This window comes from Cladophialophora psammophila (assembly GCF_000585535.1).
Source record: "Cladophialophora psammophila CBS 110553 chromosome Unknown aczJe-supercont1.2, whole genome shotgun sequence".
In the NCBI taxonomy this organism is placed as follows: domain Eukaryota; kingdom Fungi; phylum Ascomycota; class Eurotiomycetes; order Chaetothyriales; family Herpotrichiellaceae; genus Cladophialophora; species Cladophialophora psammophila.
In genome coordinates, this window is record NW_006912923.1 from 504694 (window position 1) to 528371 (window position 23678).

The following is a 23678-nucleotide window of genomic DNA, read 5'->3' on the forward strand; positions in this document are numbered from 1 at the left end:
TCAGTCTACGGGCCATGGTATTTAGCTGCTTTGATTCACGTGAGTTGCGTTCAAGCGAGCCCCTTTAGAAAAGAAATTGTTTGCAGAGCACATTTCACATGCCGCATCACGCGAAAAGCAAGAGCAAAATGGGGTGCTCACCATCACTTTAATATGGCGGTGGCCCCGGACGGACAGACGGACGGACGGAGTAGGTTCGCGCAAGAACAGAATCATTGGGAATTCTAGAGAACACGTAATAGAATTGACGACGACGGTCTGAGAACTGAATGGCACCCTTTGCATCGCTTCGCATTATTACACATCGCATCTGCCTGCCTGCCTGTTCCGAACAATATGATAGGAGATGGTATAGTATAGTATGATATGACATGATATAGTAGGTATTGTCTCAGACGCCGCCTCGCCTAAACCAGGCCTCCAGACCGGTCTTCCAGGCGCAGAACTCACCTTCAATCTGCGCGACGATCTCCAACGTTCCGGGCTCCAGCCCAAATCTCTCCGTCGCAATCTCTGGCTCCTCCATCTGCGTCTTGTAGTCTAGCTCATCACGTTGGAACCGCAACCCGCCGACGTCCCCCCATACCACAGGGCGGCTCAGTCGATGGCTCTCGGTGACTTTGATGGCGCGGACCTTGTCCATGCCCAGGGGCTGGACGTATGCGCGGACTTTGTCCAGGGCATCCACCATGGCCTCGGAGCGGCATTTGGAAAATAGCCTCTTCTTGGTCACGTCGTCGAGCGTCCATTTCAGGGACTGGACCGTTGCCGCCGGCGTCTTGGAGACTTGCGCCAAGAGGATTCCCAAGGGTTCGAAGTCTCGGAACTCGGCCTCGATCTCGACGCTCGCTTGATACTGCGGCGTCTCGCGGGAGAGCAGCGAGCCAGGTTTTTGCCATGAGTAGCTGCGGAAGGTGGTCACCGAGAGGTCGACGATGGGCGGCTGATATTGTATGTCGTCATTGGCGGTCGTGGCGTTGACTGTCGGGAGCTGGGGCGCTTGCAGTTGAGCGAGAGGTCTGAGTGTGGCCAGGACGTCGTCAGCGGTCTTGCGGACTTCATCGGCAACCTTGTCCTGCTTGGGCCCTTCGGCATTTATACGCAGGGAGATGATGGCCCGGTTGGCAGGCACAGCGATGCTCGACTGTCCTTCAAGGTGCACTGAGATGGGTTTTGGTGCGGAGAGGTACGAGGGGATCCCCAGAACGCAGAGGACGGTGATGATTGACTGCTTGAGCCAGGATGAGGCAATCATGGTTGTGGCAAGCTGGGCGGCGCTGAGAAGAAAGAGAAAGAAGTTTGACTGAAGTCAGTGGCTCCTTTCGAGCGTTTCGAATCTTGATTACGACTCAAGCCAGGTGGTATGTTTGGGCCCAAAGGCATATACCTAGTGGTTGGTGTTCCTCACCTCTAATTAACCAACAATACCCATGGCATTTTGTGATGCATTCATCTCCGAGGGATCCGATATCTTCTAGGTGGCTTCTTTGGATGCCTGGACGATGGCGGAAAAGGCAGAAGAAGCAGAAGAAGCCAACATGTTCGAAACATGATGGTCGCGACTCACTTCCCAGATTGGGAAGAGCATGTGACTGCCCGATACTAATATGGGAATGGTGTGGTATATACTTTAAAAGGGTATTGATACCTTCAAATGACACTAGCCCCGACATCTGTAAGACACTCACCATCCTGGTCCTTGGCTCAGGTGCAGCTCAATCTCTGGCATACCACAGACCACAGACCACAGACCACGGATCACGAAGAAGCATCCTCGTATTATGCAGTCCAGACTTGGTCACCCGCAGTACGAGCTCGTCGGTGGCTAGCTAGCTCAATCCCTTGCATACAACTTCAGCTGCGGGGTAGTTTGGGTAACCGGTTGCGCTGCGACTTCATCCACCTCCGACAGAGTCCTTTACACAGCTTCTCGATCTCGAAGTGAAATCTCACATGCCTCAAGGCCCGGTGAGGGGATTTTGCTGCTGTGCAAAAACAAACCTGCGATGACCCATGGATCCTCTAACCATCAGTACCAGTGCCGTAGCACTCATCACAGTTTGCATTCAAATAGTGCAGGTCATCAAAAAGACCGTCGAGACGATGAAGACGGCGAAATCGGAACTGATGAATATCCTCAATGAAACCATCAAAATGCGACTGCTCCTGGAGCAACTCCGGGGGCTGACGCATCAGTTGGGCAGTCAAAACAACACGATACTACTCGCGTTTGATGAAACCGGGTGCAAATATGTCCTCAATGAGCTCGAAAGCCTCGTGAACAAACTCGCTCAGGCCGACAAGTTTCTGGGCTTCCAGTTCTGGGTGCGACGGAGCAAGCTTGACACACTGGTAGCCGGCCTCAGGGTGCAGGAAGACGGGATTCGCACGGTGCTTCTGTCTGTTACGACGTCAGCCACTTCTCTCTGGAAGTTTCAGATACTTTGCTGATATGTTTACCAAGTGAAACAGCTCTATTTACTAGGGAAGACGTGAAACACCTGATCGCTGCAGCCAATGTACAAGCCATCGCGATATCCTCTATTGCGCATGGCGGCGTTGACACTGCCAACGACCTTCCTCCCCCTTTCTCTGAACAGGCGGAGCTACCGATTCGCCCCGCCGAACCCATCCAAAAAGCTGGAGCGACCGTGGATAGATTACCGACGGCCTACCCTGGCTCAGTAAAGGTGGAGGTGACACCAGAATCCCAAACTCAAGCTCACACCCAAGATACTGATGACCTGATCTCGCTTGTCGAAACCGAGCCGCCGCCGACCGCTACGACGGGCTATCCCGCAGGAGTCGGCACCAACGCAAAGCTCTTGTCAACGCTGGAGAAGGAGAATTCGACAATGTGGCTTCCCATTTCGAAATTGACTCCGTTGCAAACCAAAATAAAAATTGATACTCCCCTCAATACGGCGGCGATTTCGAAAATCCTCTCCCGGTCGCCAATATGGCATGGTCAACTTTCGCGAGACCTATACGATCAGCAGTACCTTCGGATGCGGGATCGACTGGCAGATGCAGCCTACTGGGGCAACTGGGCCAAAGTTGAAGCAACGATTGATGAGGCTCATGCGCACGGCCTGAGGTCATGGCCGAACTGTTACCGACTTGGGCGCCTCCCAAGTCCATCAGGCTGGACGCCGTTGCATCAAGCAGCCTTCCTCAGCGCTCCGGAACATGTAGTCCGGAAACTGGTCGATCAAGGCGCCTCACTGACCTTACAGACTCTGTGGGCCTCATCAGCAGAACTCCCATTTAGGAACATGACGGCTCTAGAGATGGCACGGTTCCTAGGGTTTAAGCACCTCTTCGACGTACTCTCACCTGTCCTCCACCATCTGGTTCCACATACAACGTTGGACAAGTTGCAACAACATTTTCACCGCTTGATCCAAGTCGACCTTGCTGGTCGACCAGAAGCTGCTCATCTCCGGCTGCCCGCTCTGGAGTTGCTCACGGAGCTAAGAAATCCGGAAATGTACTTCGCGCTGAAGTCTCCCAAAATTGCCATGGTAATCACACCCTCCCTCCTGTGCAAGTGAAGAAGGAATAGAGAATGAAAATCCTCAGCAACATACTTATTTCTGATACAGGGATATCTCTATCGGCTCGACGGTCGGGAGCTTTTGGTAGTGAGCCTCGGGATTTCGACCCCGGGACATACCAAGTACTATCGAATCACCGAGGAAGGGGCACACGAAATCCAAGATGCGATCTTGTTTGATATATAGAATTGCAGAGGAGCGTAGTACTTCTCCCCTATGTCTCTGGGCCTGGAGTGTTATGTACGAGAAGCTTACCTGGATTGCTCACGAACGAAAACATAATTGCCATATACGGTTTGGACCTAGAGGGTGAGCGAAGGCTGCTTTAACCCGAACTTCAGCTTAACTGAGCATTTGTTGAGGTCCTTCCCACCTGTCCCTGAGGCGAGCTGGAGCAGCAAACGGAGAGGCGCAGAACTCTCTCATCTCTGTGTGTAGTCGTCGCAGTCAACGTCGTTCATGGCATTGCGCACAAGAAACTTGCGAATTCAGCCAGGTGTCTTCCTTAGTGCCTCCGACGTAAACTGCGCCGTTCTTATCCTATGTTGTTCCGACCCTTCTGAATGTGCGCCCTTCGATCCTTGGGTCTTTTGACTTTCCCCCAGCAGGTGCGAGAACTCTGATCGAAGACCTATATGTCAGCTACTTCTATGGCATATCACCCACCTGCATCAGCCGCCTTCAGCTTCCGTTGCCCCTTTGAGGTCCAACGCACGAGGTACGAGTCTTAGCATATATGTGGCTATATACCCCCGACTAGGAAACTCTCGGCGACATCCAATTTAGTGTACCCACTAACATGCTAAGGATTAGTGTGCGGTGCATGCCCCCCAGTTTCCACTCAGTAGCCATGAAACGAGACGTTCAGGCACGAATTGAAATCTGGAGGGTGGCCAGCAAAAAGACACGGTAATTGTCCCTTTTTGCTGATTTCCGCCTCCTTCCTAAAAGGTTGTAAGCTGTTGGTCCTCGGAGGTGAATCCGCTCTGTGCATATCCACTCAAAAACGCTGTTAATAGTACTTTCATCAGCCGAGGCATTGCGGTATAATCTATGAGATGCCGGCTCCTGCTACGAAAAAGGACAATAGTGTCTAGACCCTATCCCATTCTAAAATTCCGTCTTCACAGTTTCCAGCTGAAATGCCGCTACATTGCGTGCTATCGTACTTTTTCATCGCTTTAGACTTGCTCGGTGTGGCGCGCCTCTTCTCCCTTCTCGGTGGTGATGGTAGCGCCCTTGGACGTGTCGACCACGGTGGCAGGGTGCGTTGAGACGCCCGCTCTACCGCTGACGACAAGCTCGTGGGTGTTGTGGTCGATGTGGATGTCTTCCGCGTAGACCATGATCGTGTCGGTGTCGCCAAAGAGCTTGGCTACTTCCTCGAGGGGGACGCCCTTGGTTTCGGGCAGCAGGAAATACATGGCGATGGTGCCGAGGCCGCACACGATGATAAAGACCTAAAGGATAGGAATCAGGGGTTCTATTCTGTTTTTTTTTTTGTTTTTTTGGTCTGGGGGTTCTTGCAACTTGGACTGGGATGAGTCCGAGGAGGAAAGGAAGAGGTCGTGAGAGGGGGTGAAAGGGCAGGAATCACTTACCAGGTAGAACTTCCAACCAATGTTGGCAAATGCGGTTGCTGTGACCTATAAATACACAAGGTCGGTGAGCGCAACCACGGCCATGGACAGACAAACAGCTATTTGGATGCAGTTAGCAAACGACATCGTTACACCCCGTCAAAAGCGTTCCCTTATCTTTCGCGCGCAGGTGGTTTGGAAACAACTCGCTATAAAACACTATCCCGGCCACGTCGACTCCACAACTGTAGATGACCTCGAACAGGAACAACGCTGCGACCCCCATGGCCAAAGCGGAGGTGTTGGCGGTCCCGGCAAAGTTGGCGACAATGGCTGCTTCGATAATGAGCCAGAAGCAGCATCCGCCAACCCCAAAGAGCATCAGAGGCTTGCGCCCAACGCGGTCCATGAAGGTTGCTCCAATTGCATTTCCGATAATAGCTGTGGTGATCCAACCGCACTGGAGCCGGAGTTGGTCCTCTGTGCCGTAGCCGCGACTCTTATACAGCGTTGGACCGTAATTATTGATAACGAGCACGCCCGTCGACTGGCCTACGAAGGCGAAACCAACAGCTAGCATGGTTCGCCTGCGATAGGATTTCTTGAAGAAAACGTCCCACTGGCGGTAAATGTCAGTCGTAAATCGGCAAGCGAAGGTGGAACTCTTGACTTGCCCATGAGACAGACAAGGTGCGATCGAACTCGGCTTGCTTCTGCATTTGGTAGAACTCGCCCCGCGCAAATTCCTGGTCCTCATCCCCAGGGATGACGTGGAGTCTCAGCACAATCTTCTCCGCCTCCTCTACGCGGCCCTTCATGAGCAGGTATCTGGGACTTTCGGGGATGAACGGGAGCATGGCGACCATCACAATAGGGAAGAAAAGAGCGATACCCAGTGGACCACGCCACTGGGCTTGGGCCTCTTTCACATAGAAGAAGCCCATACCAGTGTAGGCTGCCAACGAGTAACCGACTGCGATATTTACTCCGTTGAGTCCTACGAAGAAACCGCGGAGTGCGGGTGGAGCCAGCTCAGCGCTGTACGCGGGTGCTGCGACGTATGAGTTAACGACTTTTATCAATCGGTTGATGCATCTGCAACTACCTGACTGCAAGATAGCCCCAGCTTCCCATTCCGGCGAAGAACCTTGCGACAATGAACATGGCCGAGCTTTTCGAACCGCAGATCAAAGCGCCGCCGAGGAGGGACCAGAACGAGCAGAAGATGACCCCCGCTTTTCTGCCCCATTTGTCCATTATATAGCTCACCATCATGATGCCGAAAAAGGCTCCTGCCTGTGTCCATAGTTAGACGATGTATTTGGTTAACCAAAAGGCTCGAGGGCAAGGGGAGGCCATCAACCTGGAAAACGCCAGGCATGGCACCTTCGAGTTGGTCTGCATTGCTCGACGGCAACCCCGTTGTCGGGTCCAGCAATTTCATACACACCAGAAAGCTTGGTTCGCCTAGGGTCGTGCTAATGATGGAGGCAGGATAGCCAAACGCTATCTGGCCAAGCGAGACCAGCCAGCAGATCCAAAAATTATACCAATTGAATTGTCGAGCGTGAGCCGCCGCGGCCGCCATTCTGAAACTCTATTGACTTTGGTGTCCCCTTCCTCTTTTTGGTGTGAAAGTCTGTACAAAGTGGATTTTCGATACACAAAGATAGGACAGCTCCCCTCTAACGCACTGCGAGCAAGAGGCAAAGGAGCAAATCTAAATACCATTGCGTCTGCTGCCTGTATAGGTTAACCGAATCCCGCGGCTCCATCTGGGCGGTCGCAAAGCCATGACCGAAATGTTCCTGGGTCAGTTCAGCGGCATGCCATATAACACTGCGATGCAGGGGAGGAAAGATTTGAAGCTACTTTGTGGGATCTGATGCTGAACGAGCCTGAAGAACGTTGTTTGCTTTCGTACGCTCCGGTTGGTCAGACAGGGAACGTCGTCTTATGTAGTTGGACAGACCTCGCAGCGAGACCTTCGACTTCCCCGAGTGGGAGATGCCACCTGAGCGCGTAACTCACGAACTACAGTCGTCTTGAGGGGTTCACGCTTCCTCGTCCCATGAAACCACAAGCGCGCAATCTGGGATATCATGGCGGGAAAACCGTAAGATCAGTCTGTTGTCATTAGTCTCTATCCCCACCATTGACGGGAGCGAGTATGTAGACCCTCCCGCTCTCGGATTGCCGGCATGTTGAACATATTTTATACAAGCATTCCAGATTCAATGCAACCCGAAGCGTGGTGTCTACTGAAACTTGGTGCGCCAACGATAGACAATCATGATGATCGGCCATTTCTGACACGAACTTAGATTTCTCTATGCAAGACCGGTGATGATGTTCGGAGGGCTTTGCTTTTACCTACTGTACCCGGGGCGACCAGGGTCTTTCTGATGGGCTTTGGTACTCACAAATCCAGGGATGATTGAGCTTCCGTTGAAGATTGCTTCGCATGCACTGCCTCTCTAGGATTTCCCGCTGTCCGCGACTCCGGGCGGTGAGCCGCACATTGCCGAGGCCGAAATTCCTGAAATGAAATCCATTTCTGATAGGTCTTTGAATACTGTTCGCTCTCGTCGACCGTTGCGCAAATCCCAGACCAGCGAGCGTCTTCTAGCCCCGCTGCAATGGGGGTCCCAATCCAACACGGAAGGGAAGTACGGTTCTTGCAAAGCGTTGGGAAAATACCCCGTTTCCAATGTGGAATGACGGGATATCGTGGAGGCATAGAAATCGACACCGCTTATGACTGATTCTCCCAGATATCGGCCTTTACCCGCCCACTGCCTTCTGGGCTTGGGTCATGCAACGGAAGGGGGAGCCGATGGTGCCGAAAGACGGAACAGAAGAATCTGGGGATTTCGACGTATTGGTCTGCAGATGATTGACGACCAAATTGTAGGCGCAAAGCTGTTTAGCTCCTCCACGAGTGGTGAGGTTAAGGGTAGGGAGGTAATCAATGATCCTTGGCCAAACCTTTCCACGTTTCCCATCCAGTTGAAAGTAGCCCCGGCCCTGGTCCTCCACATGCCCTCTATGAACTTGATGTTGGCTGACGCTGAGGGGAGGAGAAGCAGTGACTAGATTCGTCCACACTCGACCAGCTTACAGGCGGACACAGATCTCAGTGGTTACGAATTTGTGGAACAGCAGAATCCCCAAATAGAAGAAAAGGTAGCGTAGAAAGAGATGTTGACTTTCCTGCTTATCACATTGCTAGTCATGTCCGTTTCACGATTCCAAGGGCGTCAAAGTTGCGCTGGTCGATCAGGGAAGGCCCGGAGGAATCCTCTTTGGGGTGGTATTAATTAAATGGAGAATCAGAATGGGTTTTAAGTTCTGCTTGAAAGAGATCGCAAAGATAGCTCTGTCTGACAGAAGACGTGGTCCACAATCGCCCGGTCGATACCTGAGGAATTTTGTCAGACAAGCCAATTTTCGGCCATCCAAATGGCTTTCGAGGCAAAATTTGATAGGCAACGGGTTGGCACTTTGGGCACTGCACTTCAGTGGAACGGGCAAGGATGGCAGCCAGTTCGTAACAATAGCTATTTATAGACTAAGCTCCTGAAGACGTTATCTAGTCTATAGCGGTATCTCTTTCTACACACCTTATTTGTGTCTAACATTGGTGCTCGAACACCTATTGCGGATCTCGACCCCCCCCACGATTCCATCGAATGTCAATGTCATCTAGTGTTTCCACAAGATATCCTCTAGACCCATGTCAATCCAGTTTTCACACCAATCTTCAATCTTTAACGCAGTGGGCATAATTGACTCGGCCTGGACCCGGCGCCTCAAGTTGTACCTCTCAGCCCGTGGGAGATGACTGACTTCTGACCTCCCTCGAGGAGGACTGGTCCGGGCTGATCCTCACTGGGTGGAGGCGCAACAGCATTCTTCTCACTCTCGAGGATCTCTACCGAATGATGTCTGTCGCTATCGCGGCCTGCAGAGAATCTTCGGCGGTTGCGACGGCGGCGGATGACATCGTCAATGTGTCTGCCAATGGCAAGGGTCAGGCCAAACGCCAGCACAGTGCAATTGACACTGAATGCACGACGGTATCGCGGGCGGTCGTCTTGCCGGAAAATTTGAGCTCCGTAGATCCCAGCAATGTTCGCGCCCATAATAACCCTGCAAAATGTTAGACAACATTCTTCATTCACACTCTGTGTGTGTGTGAGAGAGAGAAAGAGAGAGAACTACATGGCCATCGCAAGAGCTCTTTCTTCCGAGTCGTCGCAAGTAAGCGACATCCACGTGATGTTCAGAGGGTGTGAAAAAGTCCCAAAGGTTTGCGTCCAGACGACACCAAAGTATCTCAATCCTCGATTGTTGATTTCGGTAAAGATGCGATTGAAGATGTACCCGAGGAGATGCATGCTGAGGCCAGCAATGACTGTTTCTCCTCGCCTCGAGCTGTTGCGGGTAAGCACACAAATAAACCCATGCGAGTTTCGGACGACTTACAAATGATCCGACACATAACTGAATGTGAATGACACCGGAATCTGCAAAAATAGACCAACTGAGGCAAGGGCGTTGGCCGACAGCGAAGCAAAGCCGAAACTGCTGACAATCGTCGGAGCATAGGTGTCAAAGGCGCGTTGCGGTCCATTGTTCGCCAGGGTGATGAGAACGTGCACCCACAACCTCCAAGCAGAGAACTGCACACCGCGTCAGATCGAGTCAAATGGGAGATCATCATGGGTGGACGTACAGCCTTCTTGAAGGCGATTCGGCCGATGCGCTTCTTCTTCTTGCCCTTCATCGGGTCATCCAGCATGACTCGAGTGTTGAGAATGTGGATCTCTCTGTCTGTGAAGATCTTGACATTAGGTAGAAAAGTGCTGCGAGGCCGCTTGAAAGAGTCGGGGAGGAAGAATCCTAGAACGAGACCGCTGAGAACGGTAAAGCTTCCCATGAGGACGAATAACCAGAACCAGCCTGCTTTACCTGCAACGCCGCGCATGTGGAGAATACCATATGCCAGTAATTTTGCGGATGCTTGACCGAATTGGTTCCCGAAGTAGAAGATCATAACACGCTTCGCAGTCTCCCTTCGGGTGTACCAGGTGGAGAGAGTCCACAGACCACCTGGGATGAAGCCAGACTCTGTCATTCCAAGGAGAAAACGAGTAGTGATAAACGAGCCGTAGCTTTTCTGGAAGGCCTGGAATGTGCTCACTGTGCCAAAAAGGAACAATTGAAGGGTTAGCCATTTTCCAGGACCGACCCGATACAAAATCATGTTCGAGGGAATCTCGAAGAGCACAATGCCCAAAGACAGCATCTGTTGGCCCACGTTGAACTGGTTTTGCGTGATGCCAACGTCCTCCATGAAATTATCTGTGATGGCATTGGCCATATTCCCGCGGTCAAGTTCTGTGAAGGTTTGGGTCAGGGGGAGATTGGCGAGTGGTCAGGACACAGACGTACGAAGGCAAAAGAAGCCCAGCGTGAGGAGTGGCAGGATAATGAAGTCCATCCTGCAAAAGCAAAAGTAGTTTCGTCAGTAGAGTCCCTATTGTCGACAAGCTTGCGATGTAAAAGACTGACTTCCTTTTCGCTTTGACTTCTTCTTCTACTGTCCAGTCCCGCTCCAGGAGAAGAGCGTCGCCATTTTCGCCGACCTGAGGGATTTCACCCACAACTTCCGCCGACTTGGGATCAAAATCTGACATCGTCGCAGGTAATACTGAAAAATGATCCAAAAGGCCTTTGCCCTGCCACAGACTTCGAAAAGGAACGGTCCAGCATTCTTGTAGGGATTCAAACACTAACGGACCCCCATCACGCCATTTCGAACTCCGTCTGGATCATCAGAATCTTTAGATGTTCCTCCATCGTAGACAGCAAGCCAAGAACGCAAATGCATCGTGGCCATTGGTGTGCATGACAGATTTCAAAAACTTTCGGCGTTCCTTCAGCAAAAGTCGTGAAGCCAAGAGAGTGACTGCGTCGGCGGTGTCCAAGTGACGCCCGCCCAAGAACGTCCGCGTCAAGATTTGTCGCGGCGCCGAGGACACGGCTGAACATGGTGGTCCTTGTGGCATGGAGACATTAAATACAGAGCTCTGGGAGTGGTCGAGATAGCTTGGCAAGCCTTGTCGGTATGGCGACATCCTTGAGCCAGATAGCGCAATTTGAGCTACTCTCGGCGTTAGACCAATGCTTGTCAAAATTTCGACTCTAATTTCCATTGGAACAGTGGTCATGGCATCGGGAAACCTGCTGGGAGCTTGCTCTCCGCTCTATCCGTCTTGTCGAGTCGAGGCTGTGATGGTGTATAGATAACGGCCGCCAGAGGACTTGGCGACGACGAGCGATAATATCTTGATCTTCAAGCATTGGAATGCTTCAGAGCTGGCCATAAGAAATGCCCCGAGGAATAGCAAGACAACCAAGAACACTATCGTACTTGGCGTGATAGCTTGGAAATTGACAACTGCCACTGATGGGTAGTGTGTCTCCTGATCGTGTGTGCGATGTTCACATTCAGGAAGGACACCATCATTTTGAGATATTGTCGTGCCCGGCTACGGCCAACGTACTTGTAGTATATTTGCAGAGCCTGCACTGTGCTCGAGTATCTGTTCAATTTCTTAGCCTTTGTTAGCTGACCATATATTTGATCCTTTATGGAAGGGCACACCTCACGGATCTGCACCCACGATTATTAATCTCGGTGGATTCTGGTCATGCTAGAACAGACAATGACTTTGTTGAATGGTCGGAGCAATGAGAATGATCAAAACCGGGGCGCCAACGTGGTGAAGATCGTCCTCTTCACCATGACGGGCACCATCCTTGCCTTCTTTGGAACCATCGCCCTCATGGGGGCAATTCGAGTATATCTTCATCCAGAACGATACATGGCACGAAATCCAGCCAGCCAGTCAATGCGAAATCGAGCGAAAGGAATCACTCGCGCCATTCTGGACACAATTCCCATCGTCCGATTTGCCGACAAGACGGATATTGAGCTTGAGTCGGTCGAGCAGGGGAATGCGGACATCAACATGCAGAACCAAGAGGATATTGCGGGTCAGACGATAAAATGCAGCAGCGATGACTCGACGAGTGCTGCCATGACAGAATCGCATAGTGCTCGCGCCCTAGATGGAGAGCGATGCCTAAAGTGCTCAATATGCACAGAGGATTTCAGCATCGGAGAACAGGTCCGAGTTTTGCCATGTTTTCACAAATACCACCCTGCATGCGTCGATCCCTGGTTGCTGAACCTGAGTAGCACCTGTCCCCTTTGCCGTATCGATCTTGACCGCAAGGACCAACGGCAGAGAGATGGTCAGGTCCGAAGCGAAGCCTGAAATTCACGTTTAGGTCTGGCTCACCAGGCCATGTATGCAAGGGGCAATAGGCCCTTTTTTTGGGGATAATAAGCAGTTCCTTGATCATCGAAGGAATCTTTGACGTCGAGAATCGGATTCGAGCTCTCAAAAACAGACCAAGTGCTGGACATTATAGGAGATCAAGTCAATGGGTGGGTTCGAACGGCGACGCGGTCCCGAAGCAGCACAATCTAACATTGGCCTAGCCAGAGCACATACGAGGTATATATACATGCATATATATACACCATTGAGAGGACGACAGTAGCCCTGGAGTGCACGCTGTGAAAGAGAATAATGTCCTCGAGTCTATGACACTGGTGTCCGATTGAGGCAGAGAGACGGATATATTAATAGGAACAATGAAATAGAATGACCATTACATTAATACAGCTAAGGGCGAAAACTCTATTCAATCGGCAGTTTTGCCGAGCGCCACAACACCATTTCAAATACCACGTGCGCATCGACAGTGCAAGTATGAAGTATATAGAAAATAATTCCTCTATAAATACTATAGCCTATAGTTGCATATTGCCGATATATCCTCGCGCCGTCGCCGTGACTCAGAATCTTAGAGGCCACAAGCGGATTCACCTGACAAGAGCAGAGTGATTTGCTGTCAGATCGAAGATGGCCTTCATTCACCTGAGGAATAGCGACCCTCTGTCATACATCCTATACTGTCAATTACATTGAATATAGCGGCCGCTTTGACGTTGTTGAGCACTCTTGAGGTACATCAAGGTACGTATTCCGTGACAGACGGTGCCACTTATTTCTAACTCCGGCTTAGACGGTCAAGGACGGTATAACCACAGACTAGGAGGACCAACAATCGCCGCTACCGTTATCTCCACCAGCGTGACTACTACAGTATGTACTGTATCTAAGGTCGGCGTCGTGATATCCGTCACGCCGTGCCAAAGCGGGGTGAGCTGGCTCGCCGGCCGTAGATTTCCTAATTCTTGGCGGTATTTCTCCGCAAAAAAAGTCGACGGCTTGCGCTGTAGAGAATTCAATACTCGTAAATGCCCAAGCTGCCCTTTGACCCAACACAACACCGTGTGCCGCTCTGCTCTACGCAATAAAGCCCCGACCCATTCTCTCGTATCGCCCGATTCTCTCTCAACGACACTCTGCAACCGTTACTCCCCAACAAGCGTCCAAAATGCGCGCCCGCCGGAGCAAGAAATATCGCAAAATCATGTCCGCCTACCAGATGAGCTTTTCCTTCCGTGAACCCTACCAAGTCCTCCTCGACTCGCATTTCCTCAAGACATGCCACTCGTTCCACATGCCTCTACAGAAGTACCTGGAGAACACGCTACACGGGGAATGTAGACTTTTCGTGACGAGGTGTACCCTTGCAAAAATCATGGGTGACTGGGAGAAAGTGAAAAACAAGGAGGGCAAGGGGAGGGGACCTCCACGCCCGGAATTCCTCCCTCCCCCAACAGAAGTGCCCTTGCGGCACTGCAAGCACAAGGACGACGAAGGCCAAGAATTAGGTGTCGTGAGCGAGGCACGGTGTCTCCTCGATTTGCTGGCGGGCCAACCCCACGGTCACGAACACGCAAAAAATAAACAACATTACATCCTCGCCACAGCGGATGCAGATGACAAAGAGTCGCGGGCCAAGGGATTCGTTGATGTGAAAGACAGGGCCAGATTGATCCCCGGAGTGCCGATCGTGTATGTGAAACGGAGTGTGATGATCTTGGAAGAGATGAGCGGTGTCAGTGAGCGCTCTGTCCGGTCACAGGAGAAGGAAAAGTTCAGCCAGGGATTGATCGGTTTGTCATCGCGAAAGAGGAAGAGGGGAGAAGGAGAAGACGAGAGTGACGATGGAGATGATGATTTGCTCCCAGAGAAGCAAGGGCCCAAGATCAGAGGAATGAAGAAAGCGAAAGGGCCGAACCCATTGAGCGTCAAGAAAAGGAAGGTCAAAGTCCTATCGTCGAATGGAGCAGGCCGTGATGGAGCGGCCGTGGAAGGGGAGGTGCCGCGGAAAAAGCCAACGAGAAGGGGTACAAGAGGGCAGCGACAGGCGGGAAACAAAACGACACCGGACAATAATGTTGATGGAGAAGCCAGGCAGACAACCGCATCTGCAACTGCATCTGCTGGCACCGCAACGACGGAGGTACAGGCTCCAATCCACGAGGCGTAAGTCTTTTGGGTCGGAGGGACGTTTTGGTGTTTTGGAGCCTTTGTATTTTGAATGAGATACCCCATCATCCATTGACGACGTGGAATGCCAGTGTTTTATTTTGCTCCTCCCTTGTGGAACAGCCTCCGTACCACATTCATTCCTCTTGCCTCATCTCCCCCTACCTTCATTCCTTCCGGGCCTCACACTTCCACTCCCCCGTATCTTCCCACGGGATGCTTTCCCTTCCTCTTTCTCTCTCCCTCCCCCCCACAAAGAGAGACATCACCTAGCTCTACTTTGCCAAAAAAGCCCTGCCGTAAATGACGAGGCCCGTGGCCGCCAACACGCCGAGGCCTGCGGGGAGGGGCTTGCCCGTCCTGATGGCGCGCGGGATGCTGCTGCCCGCAAGCACCACCGAGGCCAGCAGCGCGAGCTCGACGCCGTATGGCTGTTTTCTCGAGATGCGGAAGCCGCCGAGACCGTACTGCAGGAGGGGAGGGGGTGGCATTGTTAGTCGAGGGCTGTACACGGAGGACATGGGGGCTGGGAGGGAGTGTCATACCAGGATTCCGACCGTCAGGCCTGCGGTGATGCTAGGCACGCTGCCTGTGCGCACGTAGCCGGTGATGCCGCCAATGGAGGTGAGCGCTGAAAGGATGTATGCTGGGAGTTCCAAGGCCTGCATCGCGCGGATTGACAATTGTTAGTTTTTTCTTTCGGAGACCTAGTTTTTTGGGGGGGGGGGGGGGGGGCTCTGGACCATGTTTGGAGGCTTCTGAACTGTTTCGCGTTCGCCGGCTGTGCTGAGTCTGTCTGAATACCAAAGATTCAATCTACACCATACGGAGGACTGGGAAACGACAACGTAGGAGACAGGGAGACAGGTACTCAGGTCGGCCGACGTCAATTGTCATCTGGTGATGTTTACGCTGTCGCACCACAAAGGCTACCACAACTTCTCGGAGCTGATGCATTCCGCCTTCCGACTCCGAGCCCGATGGAGCCCTCTCTCTCTCTCTCTCTCTCTCCACTGAATAATAACAGCCTCGTTATTGCGCTCCGAGCCTTTCGTTTTGGGACATATGTGCAAGTCCAAAGACCTCTCTATTGGGAAACGAACTTGAATATTAACGATTATAATTAAATCAAGGCTATTCCTGGACCTCTCGTGAACACCTGTCTATATGCATATATACTCCGTAGATCTGGGTCATCAAAGCAGAAGTCTGGAAGTCAAGTACAGGAATGCCACCGTCATCAAGAGTGGCCAGCAATTCAAAGAAGACGCAGCGTTGCTGTTCGTGCTGGTCGAACTGGTGTCATTTATCGTGGGAGGGACGTTCGTGGTGTTCAGGATGGCTGTGCCATTGCCGTTTCCTGAACTTCGACCGTTGCTTGAGCTAGTGCTATTTGTCGTTGAGTTGTGATGTTTTGTCGACGGAGGGGGTTGATTGTAGAATCCGCGGATAATGGTGCTTGCCTGTTCGGCCAGCCCATAGGTAGAGCTCATGAGATGCGCGGAGAATGACATGGGCGGTACGCTGGCGTCAGCGACACGGACGTTGGAAAGCCCATAGACGCGGAGGTTTGCGTCGACCACACCGCCCTGTTCAAGAGGGAGCATCGCGCAGGTGGAGGATGGGTGGAACTCTGTAAAAACTTCTCCGCGGAGCCAGTCTTCCCATTCCTGGTCAGTTTGGACGTCTGATCCAGGCCATGTCTCTTTTATCATGGCGCTGGCTAAGGGCTCGGTTTCGCCCAGGCGGCGGGCGAGCTTAACGCCTTCGCGGAGAATCTCGACGTCTGTATATGACTTGTCAGTTTCAGGCACCCAGTATTATTTGGGCGCACAAGCCGTAAACACATACCAGCTGGATGATTCAGATAATTTGGATTGATAACCGGATAGTCTAGAGGATTCGAGGAGTTGATGGAGATCTGACCGTGACTGAAGGGATGTTGGAGATTGGCGCCGATTTGAATAGCACCGTCAGTGCTCAGTCCAATTACAAGCTCTATCAGTCCGATCGGGCTGGTGAGAATGGTGTTCGCCGTTGTGCCATAGATTGCCTTGTAGCCGGAAATGACACCAGTATCTGAACTCGTGTTCGGTATGTACTGGTCGATTTCGCCCAAGATGTTGCTTTGAAGGCCGCTGACTCCGTTGCCAAACAGTAAAGAGGAATTCACGTAGGCAGTCGCGCTGTTAACATATGACAAGAAGGCAGGATCGTTCTGTGATAAGTCAGGAACTGAGCTGAAGCCCCCCCAGGAACACGTTGCACTTACCTTTTCGCTGCTGTTATCATTATAGATAGTGCCTGCCGTCTCCGCGTCGCTACTCCACGTTACCGTGACACTCTATTCTCGTTAGTAAAGGGTGCTTGTGACGCCTGCAAAGAGCAACTGACTATGTGATCCTGGAGATGCTGACCAACGCCAGGAAGGTCGGATAGAACTTCAACTCCTGCCGCATCCAGGACGTCCTTAGGACCGACGCCACTGTAGAGCAAAACGGTCGGGCTGCCAACAGTGCCAGCAGCAAGAATGACCTCCTTATTCACTCCCACTGTCAGCTTGGCATCACCTCCGTTCAGCGCGTACTCGACAGCGTATGCTGTTAGATTTCCTCCAGAGGTATTGTTGAAGAGGATGCGCGTAACCTGTGCGTTGGCAACCACACCGTAGTTACGACGTGGTGGCAGCGGATCAAGGTACCCAGAGCGGCTGTAGGAACGCGTCCAGTTGGCTGGGTTGATAGCTGACGTTGCAACGTACGCTCCCCAGTTCTCACCACCATAGGCGTCTTGCGTGTTATCTACACCGGCGTTGATCGCAGCACTGGACCAGGCGCCAACTAGAGGTAGAGTACTGGATACGTTGTCAGCGTGATAATCCATCTGCCGAAATGCAAAAAAAAAAAACATACAAGCCGGGGTAAGACATGTGGATTGGCCCTTGGCTGCCGTGGCTTGCAGGATTGTAAGTGATGGCAGCCTCTTGTTGAATTGAAGAGTCGACAGGAGGACTGAATGTCTCGCTCTTCTTCATCGCGGCGTACATGGACTCCCAAGACCAGTTTTCTGCGCCGTCCATGTCCCCGAGCATATCTTGCCATGCATTAACTTCGATTTCGCCCGGCCGATTCAGGTACATTCCGTTGATGGCCGAGCTACCTATGAGCATTATGTGTCAATACCTCATCGGGGCACATAGACAAAGAGGAAACGAACCTCCAAGAACTTTGCCACGAGGCCACGGGCACACGCTGTTATTCGCATTGGGTTGAGGAGTTGTTGTGAAGGCCCAATTCAGCTCCGTCGGCCAGAGCGATTCATAATATGCATATGCCGGAGTGTCTGTCGATTGGTTAGACCCTCGAGAAATTTTGTGAATTGCTAGAACCCAGTTCCGCACCTATTCGTTCTCGATACTCGTCTCCATTACCACCAGCCTCGAGGACAAGGACCGTATGGTTCGCATCTTCTGAGAGGCGTGCGCCGAGCACGAGACCAGCCAAACCTCCGCCGACAATGACGAAGTCGTATGAGCCCGCGATAGTCGTGCTATCGATGATATTGCGTGTACGAAGATGTGTTTCCCTTGATTCATGCGCATGGGGAGCGGCGGCCACTAACCCGGCGCCAACGGCCAGAACGACAGACAAAGAGCATCGCATGCTGTGACCTGCATGAATTGCGTGGAGTGCGAAGAGACGCGCAGGGCAGACGAAGAGATAAATGCAACAGCATATTGAGGGAGGCTAAACAGGCCTGGGTTAGCATTGACTTGACCATGGGATATACCTAGATTTCCGGAGAAGCTACGGACTAACCAACGCGTAATGGCAGGCTGGCAGCGCTTGATCGCCCAGCGCTCCAGCCCACTCTTTTTAAATTATGTATACAAAACTAGACTTACCTAGCACCAACCGGGGACCGTGTACACGTGCTCCATACCGAGTCAAGTCAAGTTGGCGAGGTGTGCCAGGCGGTGTGGAGCATAGTGCCGCCACCTTTGAGCATGTTCATGTTTTGCCGAACGGTTGATCTCTGACTCTCGAGCTGCCAGCCGCCATTTTCTCCCGGTTCACTGGCAAGGGAGTGGACTATTGAAAAAGCGAATTGATAACACTGGTGCTGAATTCTGGTATCAGGGGGTTGGACGATCTCCAGGATGCCATGCGAGTGGTCCGAAGGGTCTGATGATCTGAGGGACGGAGGGTCAAAGGCACCCACTGCAGGAGGGGAATGGGTGGTATGGACTGGGGTCGAGTGAGTGGAGTGAGCAGTGCACAGACACCACTGAGCTGGTGATATCGGGGTGGAAGCGCAGACGGACTTGACATCAAACGATCAAAAAGAAAGGGGTTGAGAAAGTCAAAAGCAGTTAAGCTCACGCCGTCTGAAGCTGCCAAGCCTGCACACACGTCTGAAGCGAGGCTGGCAGGGGCTCTGCTCCGTACAAAGCCCGAGGCTGTAGATAGGGCGGCATCTTCCGCTGGCCCGATCGAGCAGGGTCTTGCTGTCGCCCGGCCACGTTGGCTTCAATTGCTTGGAATGAGTCCTATGTTGAACCCCGAGACCGCCAAACACCCTCGATCGAATCAGTCCAGCTTCACCGACAGTCCTCGCAATGGCGAAGAGGCCTGCGGCCCAGTCTGCAGCCACGAAAACACCCGCTCCTGTCGCCGCCGCCAAACCTCCTGCTGCAACAACACATACGATTAAACCCTCAGGTTCCATCACCTCCAGTCCAGCACCGCCCACAAAGCCTGTACAGGCAAGCACATTGTCCCCTCGTTCATCGCCACAAGAGATCATAATCCATGTCTGGAACAAATATCTACAAGACACCCCTTCTCGAACTATGCTGTTGGATGTCTTCATGGCCTGGCTAGTCGTCGTTGGCGGTCTACAGTTCCTCTACTGTGTGCTAGCTGGCAACTACGTATGTCTCTCCGATTCAATTGCCAGCTTGTGCTAATTCATCCTGCAAATACAGCCCTTTAACGCCTTCCTCTCTGGCTTCTCTGCCGCAGTTGGCCAGTTTGTTCTTACCGCTTCATTACGAATGCAAACCTCCGAACGACCACCAGCAGGTGCATCCACGACAGCGAAAAAGTCGACGACCAAGACAGTCGAAGCTGTGACCGGTGAATTGGTCGAAGACAAGAAAATCAGTTCGGAAAGAGCGTTTGCTGATTTTGTCTTCGGGAGTTTAATATTACATGGATTCTGTGTTAACTTCATCAACTAGAAGAGAAGCCCACCACACGACCTGGGGGAAGAGCGCCTGAAGCTGTTGCCAATCTGTCATGGTTACGCGTGCTTCGCCTGCAGTCATCCGTGGTGCCTGCCTGTGGTCGGATGGAAGGCCAATAACTATCTTCATGTGGACGCATCGAGAGCTTCCTTCGGTGGCTAAGGACGACCGCCACGCCTCTGTCCTGCCGATTGTTCAACAGGCACATTCGGCACGGAGGATGCATTTCGACCGGTGACCGAATCTATTGGCCAGAGGCACAAAGTCTGCCAGTACGGGACAAGCCTGGACGAAAAAACATGCAGTGTGTACACGCAATAGATATGTATCATAAGAAGGGCCAAAGGAGGATTTGACTCTTGCCTAGCCTTCTAACTGGGTAGGCGATGCCCTCAGGAGCGTTATCTCAATGCAATCCTAATGCGTCCGCAAAGAGCCTCACGCCAAAACATAATCCTCATGCACGCGGGCAAATCATTCGCTGCCTTCTTATGTGCCCGTCATTTTGTCATTTCATCATCATTTCCGTCACCACCCTGATCACCCTCCTGACGTCCTTATCTCGTGTCAGATCATCTATGTAACATCACCTCAACTTCATCCTTCGACCAAAGTGCCTAGAGTGTTGGGTTGACCCCAAGCAATGTTTCCTGCTCCATACTTTACGAACTTGACGATGAGAAAACGCCGTCGTCGCCTTGTCCCAGTCGGGCGCCATTTGAGCGTAGAGTACAAAGTAAAGGGGATTGATCCAACCTGAAACACTCTTCAGGGCACAGTGTTTCATGTTCCAAGATGGCTCTCTTTGAATAGCTGACTACCACCAACAGGAGCCTCTTGCTCTTGTGTGAATTCATCTCTCTTCTGTATAATACGTACTCTGTATTCATCTTTGTTTAATTCTTAGTCCTGCTTTATTGTGCCAAGATGAAAACCGAGCTGGTCTCCTTATTAACGATTCTATCCTTTCTGAAACCTATCGTTCCCGCCGCGAGCGCACAGGAGGCGCCGCTGTCATTGGAAAAAAGCTCAATTTTTGACAGCGATATTGCCGTCGAGGCTGGGAGCGGAACCTACGGTGATGAATTTCTCAGCGGATCAGATCAAGCGGAACTCGCCATCGAGGGAGGTGATGCCACTTCTTCCCATGATCAACGGACCACGACAACAGATCATTCTCCTTGGTCCTACAAACCAGTCTGTACCGACTACCTGGATGAGCTAGGAGACCAGCTGTGCGTCTACACAGACACGACTTTCAGCAATGGCCGAGGTATATCCATATTCACGACGCCGCAAATCGCCCAGGAATTCGCCTCTCTTTTGCCCTTTCAGGATCCCTCTGCGCTTTCGTCCCGCGGCATCAACCCGGGCAGCGGCAATGTGGACAACATGCCATGGTACACGGCCCCAATCCCGGGCAAAGGGGTGGGCATGCTGGCTTCGCGGAGTTTGCAGCGAGGCGACCTCATCACGGCCTACACGCCGTATCTGCTAGCGCACATGGAGAACGTCCTCTCCACGCCCGAGCGCGAGAGATTCCTCCGGGTAGCTCTCGACCAGCTCCCTGCGGCCAGCCGGGACGTCTATCTCGGCCTCGCGAAGATCTACGGCGAGCCAAGCGTCGTGGTCCAGGACGTGGTGAAGGCGAATGCGTTCGAGATGCAGATCGGAGGGCAGATGCATCTGGCTGTGTTCCCGGAAGCGTCGAGGATGAACCACGCTTGTGCGCCAAAGTATGTTTGCCCTCTTTACCTTTTCTTTCCCATTTCCATCACATCACATCCCCACTCCAAACCCATCATACTCCCCTCCCTCAAATTCTTGCTATTGACACGCGCAAACTAACCTTCTCTCCTTTTCAAGCGCACAATACTTCCTCTCTCCAGGGCTGCTCACGCACTTCGTCCACGCGGTGCGCCCGATCGCCAGAGGCGAAGAAGTGACGATCTCCTACGCGCCGCCGCTGCGGCTGCACGCGGACCGGCAAGCGTATCTGCAGTCAACATTTCAGTTCACGTGCACGTGCGCGCGCTGCACGCACAGCGGCGACAGGACGCTCGAGGACGCGGACAAGGCGACCGAGGACATCATCGCGCTGCAGTGGGCGCTGTCGCAGTGGGGGTCTAACTCGACCGCCAGCGTCAAGAAGGCCGAGATGCTGGTGGGTCTGTACAGACAAGAAGGCCTCGACGCCTTCTTGGACGACGCCTACGGACACGCTGCCCTCACGTACAATGCCGTGGGCAGCGCGAGGGGCGCGAAGAAGTACGCAAAGTTGGCCGCCGAAGCCGCGAGGTTGAAGTACGGGCCTGACGCCGAGGCGGCGATGGAGTGGGACAGGATAATGAAGGATCCCATGGGGCATTCCAGCTGGAGAAGGAGGAAGACAGGATAGAGGCTGTGGCGTGGCATGTGTACATGATGTGTATTATATCGACTAGGATATCTGGAAAAGGTTTGGAGGATGCAGATCGAAGGTCCATGTTCCGCGACAGCTATTGTTCATTTCTCTGTTCCCACCCACAATTTCAACCTCGTCAACCGTCCATCCGCACATTTTCTCCCCACTGTGGCGTGCCATTTGATTTTGTCAAATTCCCGATCCAGATATGTTGGCTCTTATCCATCCCTCCGTCCATTCGTCCATTCGTCCATCCTTCGTAAAGCATATTTTCGTCCTCCCTTCCATGTCCTCCTTTCCCTCTTGTTCCAATAAGATGCGATATATAATGACAGCGAGTAACCCCTGCAAATTTGCGCATGAATTCAATGCCGGCGAAAGGTGTCGTGAGAGGAGACTGGTATTTGTGTTACATGCCAGTCCATCACTTCAGACATTGTGCCCAGCGAGATGTTGCATCCTTCCCGTCCATGCATGTAGAGGTTGAACAAATATATGGATTGCCATCATCAGAGAAGGCAGTAAATGTGCCCTGTTCGGTAAAGACAGACAGCCACAGCTGAAAGAAATGACGGACCGCCGTTGTGTATACTCAATTGGTAGAGACAGACAGCTCCGATGCACCATCCCACGTCGAAGGAAAACCCCGGATCAATGATCGCGCCCAGGACGAGGAATGGGCCATTCCGTCAATCCAGCTTGCCAACTCTTGACCAGCCCAGCCTTCGCATGAGATGTACGCATACTGAGAAGTCATTTCGCATTGGAAATGTGCCCTGACTCCACAGTTTGCACGGTCTCCATCTGCATACCCTTGCGAGTCGCAAAAGCAACTTCCATGCACCATGTCCATGCAGCGCTGAACAAGAAAAAGCAAACATGTATGCGTAAATGCCTAACCTGGAATTGATGCCCAAGTGGCAAGAATCGCCCCATTCCGAATGCCGTGTGCCATCTCGCCGACCCTTCGGTGATATATTGAGAGGGGTTATGCTGCAATCTTTGTGAAATACGTGACAACAATCGTAACAAAACTATGCTATAAACATGACGTGACTAAAGTCACAACAGATGGGGTATCAGATAGCCGCCTGCTTTAACACAAAAGAAGGAAAAGAGCAAACCCACGGAACCTATACTGAAGATCTTCGAACTCGACAGTAGCATGCAATTATAACATCAAGAAAGGTCGTTACTCTCTCGGGAGCGGTTTCATTCCGTGGTCGGTATAGTGAACCCAAAAATCGATACCTGGTCTCGTGTGGGGCTGCTTTCATAGGCTGGGCCGCCTGCTCCCGTGTTGCTCAGATTCTATAACCATTAAAATCAGGACCGGGGGTTGCTGTC

At 52.2% G+C, this 23678-nt stretch overlaps 10 protein-coding genes across 10 annotated transcripts; 5 read left to right on the forward strand and 5 right to left on the reverse strand.

Annotated features, from left to right (window-relative positions):
* Positions 1–391: 391 nt before the first annotated feature.
* On the reverse strand, positions 392–1255 carry A1O5_01488 (uncharacterized protein; the record flags this gene model as incomplete). Its single annotated transcript, XM_007742104.1, has 1 exon — positions 392–1255. One exon carries the CDS (start codon positions 1253–1255, stop codon positions 392–394), a length of 864 nt encoding a protein of 287 aa, XP_007740294.1.
* Positions 1256–2013: 758 nt separating this feature from the next.
* A1O5_01489 (uncharacterized protein) lies at positions 2014–3554 on the forward strand (the record flags this gene model as incomplete). Its single annotated transcript, XM_007742105.1, has 2 exons — positions 2014–2411; positions 2465–3554. 2 exons carry the CDS (start codon positions 2014–2016, stop codon positions 3552–3554), a joined length of 1488 nt encoding a protein of 495 aa, XP_007740295.1.
* A 1184-nt stretch (positions 3555–4738) lies between these two features.
* Positions 4739–6725, reverse strand: A1O5_01490 (uncharacterized protein; the record flags this gene model as incomplete). The annotated part of the gene is made up of 6 exons (XM_007742106.1): positions 4739–5017; positions 5159–5203; positions 5280–5756; positions 5821–6175; positions 6240–6433; positions 6501–6725. 6 exons carry the CDS (start codon positions 6723–6725, stop codon positions 4739–4741), a joined length of 1575 nt encoding a protein of 524 aa, XP_007740296.1.
* Positions 6726–8949: 2224 nt separating this feature from the next.
* Positions 8950–10523, reverse strand: A1O5_01491 (uncharacterized protein; the record flags this gene model as incomplete). Its single annotated transcript, XM_007742107.1, has 4 exons — positions 8950–9289; positions 9362–9574; positions 9626–9822; positions 9876–10523. The coding sequence occupies 4 exons, from the start codon at positions 10521–10523 to the stop codon at positions 8950–8952; spliced, it is 1398 nt and encodes a 465-aa protein (XP_007740297.1).
* Positions 10524–11871: 1348 nt separating this feature from the next.
* A1O5_01492 (uncharacterized protein) lies at positions 11872–12486 on the forward strand (the record flags this gene model as incomplete). Its single annotated transcript, XM_007742108.1, has 1 exon — positions 11872–12486. The coding sequence occupies one exon, from the start codon at positions 11872–11874 to the stop codon at positions 12484–12486; it is 615 nt and encodes a 204-aa protein (XP_007740298.1).
* Positions 12487–13678: 1192 nt separating this feature from the next.
* Positions 13679–14680, forward strand: A1O5_01493 (uncharacterized protein; the record flags this gene model as incomplete). The annotated part of the gene is made up of 1 exon (XM_007742109.1): positions 13679–14680. One exon carries the CDS (start codon positions 13679–13681, stop codon positions 14678–14680), a length of 1002 nt encoding a protein of 333 aa, XP_007740299.1.
* Positions 14681–14954: 274 nt separating this feature from the next.
* A1O5_01494 (uncharacterized protein) lies at positions 14955–15347 on the reverse strand (the record flags this gene model as incomplete). Its single annotated transcript, XM_007742110.1, has 2 exons — positions 14955–15146; positions 15225–15347. 2 exons carry the CDS (start codon positions 15345–15347, stop codon positions 14955–14957), a joined length of 315 nt encoding a protein of 104 aa, XP_007740300.1.
* Positions 15348–15875: 528 nt separating this feature from the next.
* Positions 15876–18341, reverse strand: A1O5_01495 (uncharacterized protein; the record flags this gene model as incomplete). The annotated part of the gene is made up of 7 exons (XM_007742111.1): positions 15876–16465; positions 16531–16897; positions 16952–17023; positions 17074–17533; positions 17592–17834; positions 17892–18021; positions 18080–18341. 7 exons carry the CDS (start codon positions 18339–18341, stop codon positions 15876–15878), a joined length of 2124 nt encoding a protein of 707 aa, XP_007740301.1.
* Positions 18342–19297: 956 nt separating this feature from the next.
* A1O5_01496 (oligosaccharyl transferase complex subunit OST4) lies at positions 19298–19921 on the forward strand (the record flags this gene model as incomplete). Its single annotated transcript, XM_007742112.1, has 2 exons — positions 19298–19612; positions 19667–19921. 2 exons carry the CDS (start codon positions 19298–19300, stop codon positions 19919–19921), a joined length of 570 nt encoding a protein of 189 aa, XP_007740302.1.
* A 933-nt stretch (positions 19922–20854) lies between these two features.
* Positions 20855–22325, forward strand: A1O5_01497 (uncharacterized protein; the record flags this gene model as incomplete). The annotated part of the gene is made up of 2 exons (XM_007742113.1): positions 20855–21663; positions 21794–22325. 2 exons carry the CDS (start codon positions 20855–20857, stop codon positions 22323–22325), a joined length of 1341 nt encoding a protein of 446 aa, XP_007740303.1.
* Positions 22326–23678: the final 1353 nt, after the last annotated feature.